Raw genomic sequence first — 7288 nt, forward strand, 5'->3', positions numbered from 1 at the left:
TGGGATATTTTTCAGACCCTTATCCCAATATTTTATGAAGGAAACTATTTTACTCATAAACTCAAAAGCTTTTGAATCTTACTATAAGTTATTTCTATTTCTCTCTAGTTCTTTCTAATACTTTCTAGTTCTTTTTATTGAAAATACGAAAAAGGGCCAAAAATATATCTGGATTATCTGAAAAGGTTCTAATATACTTCTAGTTCGTATATTGGGCTACAAAATTAGGTTGGGGCAGTTCAGAAAAACTTGATGGGTTCGGAATTTAATTTTTATCTAATTGAAAGACGCTATATAATAAATAATAAATATTATAATAATTAAAAAAAAATGTTAGTTTTTATGGTAAAAATGAGCTAAAAAGTGGATTGAATGATATTTTTAGCCTTATAAATGAATGAGTGTATATTTGAACCTTTTCGGACATTCCAAGAATATTTTTAGCCATTTTCCTTGAAAATAACAAGCAACATCCGGAAATAAACAACAACATTCTTATTTATTTATATTAAAGTAAAAAAACAAATTAAATTAGGATAAAAAACATATTTCAATATGAATTAGGAGTTAGGATAAATAGACATTCGATAATAACTAGGATCTACTTATAATAATAAGAAACTAAATTAAACTGAAAGAAGAAAACATATTCCAATATAAACTATGACAAAGAAATCTTTAATAGACTTGAATCAGGTAAAAGAAATTTTCAGTAGTTTACCGTAACAAGGCTTGCCGACTCCTACTCATATCGTTCACTATTTAAGTTTACAAGCGTTCCGTCTTTTGGCTTAATTGTCAGTCCCTTTCATCGGCTTAACTACATAATAATAATATTTGCTTCCGTAAAACTCATCAAATCTACAAAATCTGTCCTCCTTTCGCTTTCTTCTATATCAGGTAATTTTCTTCATTAATCTGTTAATGATTTGTTTAATCACACTTTAACTGTTTGAGTTTCTATTTAATTTAATATTAATGCTATCTAATCTACAATGGACAGTTATCCCATCACATATCACAAATTTTCTTCTTTCCTAGTTCAAAATTCGTTCTGTTTCATCTTGATCAGCGCTCAATTCTTAATCACGATCAATATCCAATTTATTTATTTTAATTAATCCTGTTCGATTGGAATGTGGTGAATTAATCGATTGATTTATTGTTGTTGGGGACTGTTTGGTTTTTTATTGTGAGAGAATGGAAAACTGAAGGCAGATCTGTTAATTGTACAATTTTGAGTTCTTCCAACCGTCAAGATTAACATTAATACATGAAGAAAAAATGTAACTTTACCTAGTCGGATTTCTCAGAACTGTTAATGTTGTGTGAGGCAGATTTGGGATTAGAAGTTTATGGGTTCATACAATAACCTTTTAAGTTAGTATTTAATAATAGTTTGATTCATATAGTCAGATAATTTACTATATATTTTGTGAATTTCTTAATACAAATTAAATACATGGTGGAACATAAGCTATTGGGTTCACGTGGACCCTTACCTCTTATAGGTAGGTTCCCCCTGGTTCTGTAGTGCCATTCATCCTCAATGCTACTGCTAGTTCTTTTGTTTTTGTTGATTTGTAAACCACTCATGATTTAACCTGACATTTTTGTTCTTTATTTGGAGTGTGGTCGCCATCACCCAACTAATGTAATCTCTTATTGCTATAGCTTTAAGAGAAGCTTTTTTTTTTTTTTTAAATTTTTACATAAGTTTTCATCTATGTAGGAAATACCAATTAGTTTGGGATATATTTTTGTTATGTTAGTACTTGCGTTTTACGTCCTGTGATTTCTACAACTTTTTTGGTTCTGTCCAAGATTTTTATGCCAGTAGAAAATATAGAGAGCTATAGTATATTTTATATTTTTTTAATCTTTCTTTATTATTGCATTGTCTCCCCATACTTGAGCCGGCTGAGTTTCTATCAGAAACAATCTCTCTACCTTCGCAAAGTAGGGGTAAGGCTACGTAACACTACCTTCTCTAGACAGCACATGTACACTGGGTTTATTGTTGTTATATAATTGCTGGTCTAAGATGAATTCAAATGGAGAAGCATGGTTAGAACCATGTTTATAGCACTGACCCCAACTTTTTTGGGATTGAGGTGTTGTCGTCAGAATATTTATTGACTGGAAAAGAATTTGTTTCTGAAGATGCATTCTTCTCCCCTTTTATGTTGTTGCTTTTAGGGCTCAATGAGTCCGCATTAGGATTAACTTTTCTTTTTTTGTAACCAAGTCGTTTATTGACTTTTAGGTTATCTGATTTGGGATTTAATATGGGTATGTTAGCATGGATGATTTCTTAACCTTAACCCTTGATTAGTTTCTTCGTAGTAATGTTGCTCTATTACTTCAGACTAGGAACTACTATGTTGTGCTTCTTTTTTCCTTTGAGACTAACATGCATTGTGATATTTTCCATCTTATCAGTACATATTTTTGTCAAACTGATACTTTTTACTTAATACACATTACACATCAGGGGTGGTCTTTTACTGACTATTATCTTGCCAAAATTTTGTACAGAATGGCTATGGAAACTACAGCTATACCTTCTGCCCCTGCTGCACAAGTGATTGGAAATGCTTTTGTTGAGCAGTATTACCAAATTCAACACCACTCCCCAGAGTTAGTATACAGATTTTATCTGGATTCAAGTGTCTTAAGCCGCCCAAATTCTAATGGCGTCATGACATCCGTGACAACAATGAAAGTGAGTATAAATGCAATTGTTGTTCCTTCTACTATACCAGAGAGCTTTTATGAATAAGAAAACAAAATAACCATGGTCTAGGCTAATACAAACTTTTATCTGCTGTCAGTATAATAACATAGTAGGTGTTAGTTCACAAAGAGAGTTTCACCCCTTCTAAGTCATGTGCTCCTGGCAACTTCTGATAGGGGGTAAGTTTGGTGAAAGTCGATAATTGAGGGGCACATTTGAGGACTTCTTCCATAGAAGAAACAGATTGTATAATGCTGAATCTAATATGACCCTCTATTAGTGAAGAACTTAGTTGCATCTGGATGTGGAAGCACAGGGAATTGGACAAATGATAAACTACGTAGAGGACTTTAGACTCTAATTCTTACTTTGATGTTGGCTCATGACTGACAATAAGAATGAAATGAACCACATAAATAGAGCAATTAAACTGCTGGGCTTGTGTAGTTGCAAGTCACTTTGAGAAATTATTAAGATGTATGAACATATCGCTAAACCTGTCAACTCTACAATATCTTGAAATGTCAAGGTTCTAGGTTTGTAGCTCCAAAACTGGTATTTAAATGATTTGCAAGAAATTTCTTTTCAAGAAAATTGGAACTCCATCTAATAATCTAATGCAATTCAGAATGATCTTGGGATTCTGATGTAACTTTCAGAAACTTGTATTCTCTGGGAGAGTTGTGTTATCGTTTCTCTTAAGTTTTACCATTAGAAGCAGTCGTGCAAAATGGTGAAGTGCTTTGTCTATTTCTTACCTTGCACCTTGTTCACATATTTATCTTGGCAAGTTTGCAATATAAAATGATAATTGATTTCTTATTCCACAATTCTTACTAATTTTTCACTTATCTTTAACTGATTTTTCACTTATCTTTATGTTGGAGCAGAATATCAATGACATGATATGCTCATTAGGCTACAAGAACTATAAGGCAGAGATAAAGACTGCAGATGCACAACAGTCCTACAAGGATGGGGTCATTGTATTGGTAACTGGATGCTTAACTGGAAAGGATAACATGAGAAAGCAATTCACCCAGACGTTTTTCCTTGCTCCACAGGACAAAGGGTACTTTGTTTTGAATGATGTTCTTAGGTATGCAGAACAAAATGAGACTGATAACAGTTCAGAAATGGTTAATGGGGTCAAGGATGTAGCACCCGTGCCTTTGACGCCTGATCCAGGTTGGATATTTTGTCTAATTCCTTAACTGTTCTTCTTTTTACTTTTCAAATTGCTTACTTGCCTTTTTTTGTTTTGATTCTAGAAGCAGTTCATGTGCTTGAGCCTCCGAATCACAGACAGCCTAGCTCTCATGCAGAAGATATTCAAATTGTTGAGGAAGTAGTTCATGGCTCTTTGGAAAATGAGAAGCTAGTCGGTGATGAAAGAGAGATTATGGTGGGTGCTGAATCCTATATTAATGCAGAACCAGCTACTTCAGTTTCCCGAGAAGATGCTCCTAAGAAATCTTATGCATCGATTGTAAGTTCTCAAACAAAGAAAGGGCCCACCAAAATCTATGTACCCTCTAATTCAAGAATGGCTCCCGCAAAGACTGAAAAGCAGCCAGTTAAGTCAGTAGCACAAGCTCCTGGTCCTGAATCATCAATTCATACTGCCTCTGGGGGTAATGCATCTGAATCTAAAGATGCTCAGTACAGAGGTATAATATCAAAAAAATCTTGCACTTGCATGAAATATATCATTCCTTACTTTCATTTGTGAAGCATCCAACCGGGTTGCTAAATTAGGATAGAAAGTTTCATATTTGATTTTAGGACGTAAAGGAATGCTGAAGTACATAGACAAGTGTTTGAGTTTTTCTTCATATTATGAGCCATTGCTACTACTTGCATGATCAAACTTAACGGTTTTTCCATTGGCTCTTTTTTTCTTATTGCTTACAATCTTATTATTTATTGTACCATCTAATTTTACTTGCTTTTGATTGTTCCAGCTGAGGGACACTCCATTTATATCCGCAATTTGCCTTTAAATGTTACTGTTGCTCAACTTGAGGTTGAATTTAAGAGATTTGGACCCATTAAGCAAGGAGGCATACAAGTTAGAAGTAATAGGGTTAGTCCAAAAAGCATATTTTACTCATTTGTCCTCCTCTCATCTACTTAATTTTATAGATCTTTAACACTATCTATTGATTTCCTGTTTCTGCAGCAACAAGGATTCTGCTTTGGGTTTGTCGAATTTGAAGATTTGAACTCCATGAACAGTGCGATACAGGTTTGTCCCCCTCAAATCATTTTTTAGATGGGCCATCTTCACGTGAAGTTAAAATCTGTCCAACATCTAGATTATGTGCTATGATCAGTTGTGTGTATGAAAGTATGCCATGAAGTGTTAAATTGAAGAAACTCTAGTTTTTTAGGAATCCATAAGTTGTCGTACTTAATTGATTCATATAAAGTTGGCCCAAATTTGATGTTCATTACATGAATCTAAAACTAGGTTGTAGACTTTCCCCATTTTATTTATTTCTTTTACGTTAAAACATGCGTTATTATGACTATTGTTACATCCTTCGGTTCCATGGTTTAATGTATGGATTTCTTTATTCAGGCGTCACCTGTTACAATTGGAGGTCTTCAAGCTGATGTTGAGATAAAGAGAACTACAAGTAGAGGTCAGTTACAGACTACAACCAATAAATTAGTCATCAATTTCTTCTCATGGTCTTTTATTCGTACTGTCAAAATCACATACTGTATGTTGTTTGGACCACAACTTCTTCACATAAATGATACGTCTGCATTTTCATATTTCCTATTGCAGTTGGTAACGGGAGAGGTCGTTTCCCTCCAGGAAGAGGAGCAGGGTACCGAAATGACAATTTCAGGGGCCGTGGAAACTTTAGTGCAGGTCGAGGCTATGGTAGAAATGACTTTGTTGGAGGACGTGGCAGGGATCAAGGAGGACGAGGTGGTGAAGGTTACCAACAAGGAAGAGGGAGAGGCGGACGGAGAGGTGGCCTAAGCCAGATTCCTTCTTCAGCATAGTTTGGCTGGAGAAGTTGTGTGGCAAATTTTGACCGAGTTTTGTGTTGCCATTGTGCAGCAGCAGCAGAACAGTTTAGTTGTGCAGTTTAGTTTGATATCTTTATACTTTTTTCGTTTTCAATTATCCGCCTTATTTTCTTTCAAACTTCAACTATTGCGCATCATTTTTTTCTAACTTATTTTTTATGGAGGTAATGTTATGTTTCATGTTTCACGTTTCACAGGTAGAACAATGTTATTAAGAATTTTTCATAAATTGCATATAAATAGATACAATCACGAATTGAATTATACAAATTATGAATTTATACAAATAAAGCGAATAGCAAGAATTGAAGAGACCGTAGGGGGTTATTTACAATTTTCTTTAACTATAGTTATAATACTAACTAGTAAAATTATCCGCGCCTCGCGCGAGAAATTTATATAACGAAATTTATAAAATAATAGTTAAAACCTATCCGTCATTACAAGTAAAATATTATATTATCTTACATACAAGATTACGTAGTAACGAACATCCCCTGTCTATTCATCGGGCTTTGGCACGCTCTCTCTCTGGGGCCGGAATACCTGGACCTCGGGTTAGAAGGCAGATTGTCCTTTCTCCATTATAGTAGTAGTGGTCAATTGGTCTTCTTTGAAGGCTAGAAGCATCCTCAGGTCATTGAGGATGGTCAAAGCAATGGAGTTTTCCGTAAAGGAAAATGTTAATTATAATATCTTATCATTTATTGTATTATCTTACATACAAGATTACGTAGTAACGAACATTAATAACGTAAAGAAAAATGATAATTATAATATCTTATCATTTATCCTTCAATCAATCATCTTTAATTTGATTTTATTATTTATCTTTTTGCTTTCGGGAAGTGTTACTATCTGATATTTTTGGGGAATCAAATGACCATCAACCCGAGATATTAAACTTTCAAATAAATAAATAATCGTTGGTGAAGGGATAAATAAATTTTAAAAGGCTGAAAAAAGTGAACAAATATTATAATTCTAACGTGTAGAAAGTTCAGCCCTACCTTTTGCTTTACATATATCATTTTAAAGTTCCCCATTTAAATGTAGGGTCCCTTAAATGTATCATAAATAATTATTAAAATGGAAAATTAGAGGGATAATGTATCATATTGGACAAAAATTTAACTTATTATATACACTTGAAAGGGAAAAATATTACACAAAACTATTCAGTTTATTTGAGTGTTTTTTTTAAATAAACATACTAGAGTGACGGAGTTAAATTTGAAACTACGCTTCTATTTCAATCGCAGTGTCGAGAAACACATTTATTACTTCAAGAAAAGTATTTAAAAACCTGCAGTAAACTTGAGAATATGTCCATACTTCATATTGATTTGAGCAATTAATTTATTGTGTAGTTATCTATGTCTTTGGAAATAAAAGATGCTCCAGTCTAGTTATATTCCTCTATAGGTCATCCGGCACATCCTTCAATCCATGTCAAAAGTTTATTAATTATTGTCTTCTTTTCCTGGTTCACTTCGCACATTA

General features: G+C 33.6%; 1 protein-coding gene across 3 annotated transcripts; it reads left to right on the forward strand.

The window, feature by feature from the left end:
- The first annotated feature begins 704 nt into the window (after positions 1–704).
- LOC102583564 (ras GTPase-activating protein-binding protein 2-like) lies at positions 705–5976 on the forward strand. Of its 3 annotated transcripts, none has more exons than XM_006338297.2 (8): positions 705–900; positions 2539–2725; positions 3628–3925; positions 4009–4407; positions 4702–4823; positions 4920–4985; positions 5322–5385; positions 5535–5976. In XM_006338297.2, exons 2-8 carry the CDS (start codon positions 2540–2542, stop codon positions 5756–5758), a joined length of 1359 nt encoding a protein of 452 aa, XP_006338359.1. In that variant the 5' UTR covers positions 705–900; position 2539; the 3' UTR covers positions 5759–5976. The 3 variants fall into 3 exon arrangements, with proteins under 3 accessions (XP_006338359.1, XP_006338360.1, XP_015162202.1); XM_006338298.2 differs by having other exon boundaries at positions 4015–4407; XM_015306716.1 differs by lacking the exon at positions 705–900 and adding an exon at positions 1012–1286.
- Positions 5977–7288: the final 1312 nt, after the last annotated feature.

The sequence above is a fragment of the Solanum tuberosum genome, unplaced genomic scaffold (genome assembly GCF_000226075.1).
Source record: "Solanum tuberosum cultivar DM 1-3 516 R44 unplaced genomic scaffold, SolTub_3.0 scf00004, whole genome shotgun sequence".
In the NCBI taxonomy this organism is placed as follows: domain Eukaryota; kingdom Viridiplantae; phylum Streptophyta; class Magnoliopsida; order Solanales; family Solanaceae; genus Solanum; species Solanum tuberosum.

Excerpts from the sequence above, each read along its gene's own strand:
- LOC102583564 (XM_006338297.2), top strand. The coding sequence starts at position 2,540 with ATGGCTATGGAAACTACAGCTATACCTTCTGCCCCTGCTGCACAAGTG. Across the intron at positions 4,986-5,321 it reads CCATGAACAGTGCGATACAG|GCGTCACCTGTTACAATTGG; the intron begins GTTTGTCCCCCT and ends TTCTTTATTCAG. Across the intron at positions 5,386-5,534 it reads AAAGAGAACTACAAGTAGAG|TTGGTAACGGGAGAGGTCGT; the intron begins GTCAGTTACAGA and ends TTCCTATTGCAG.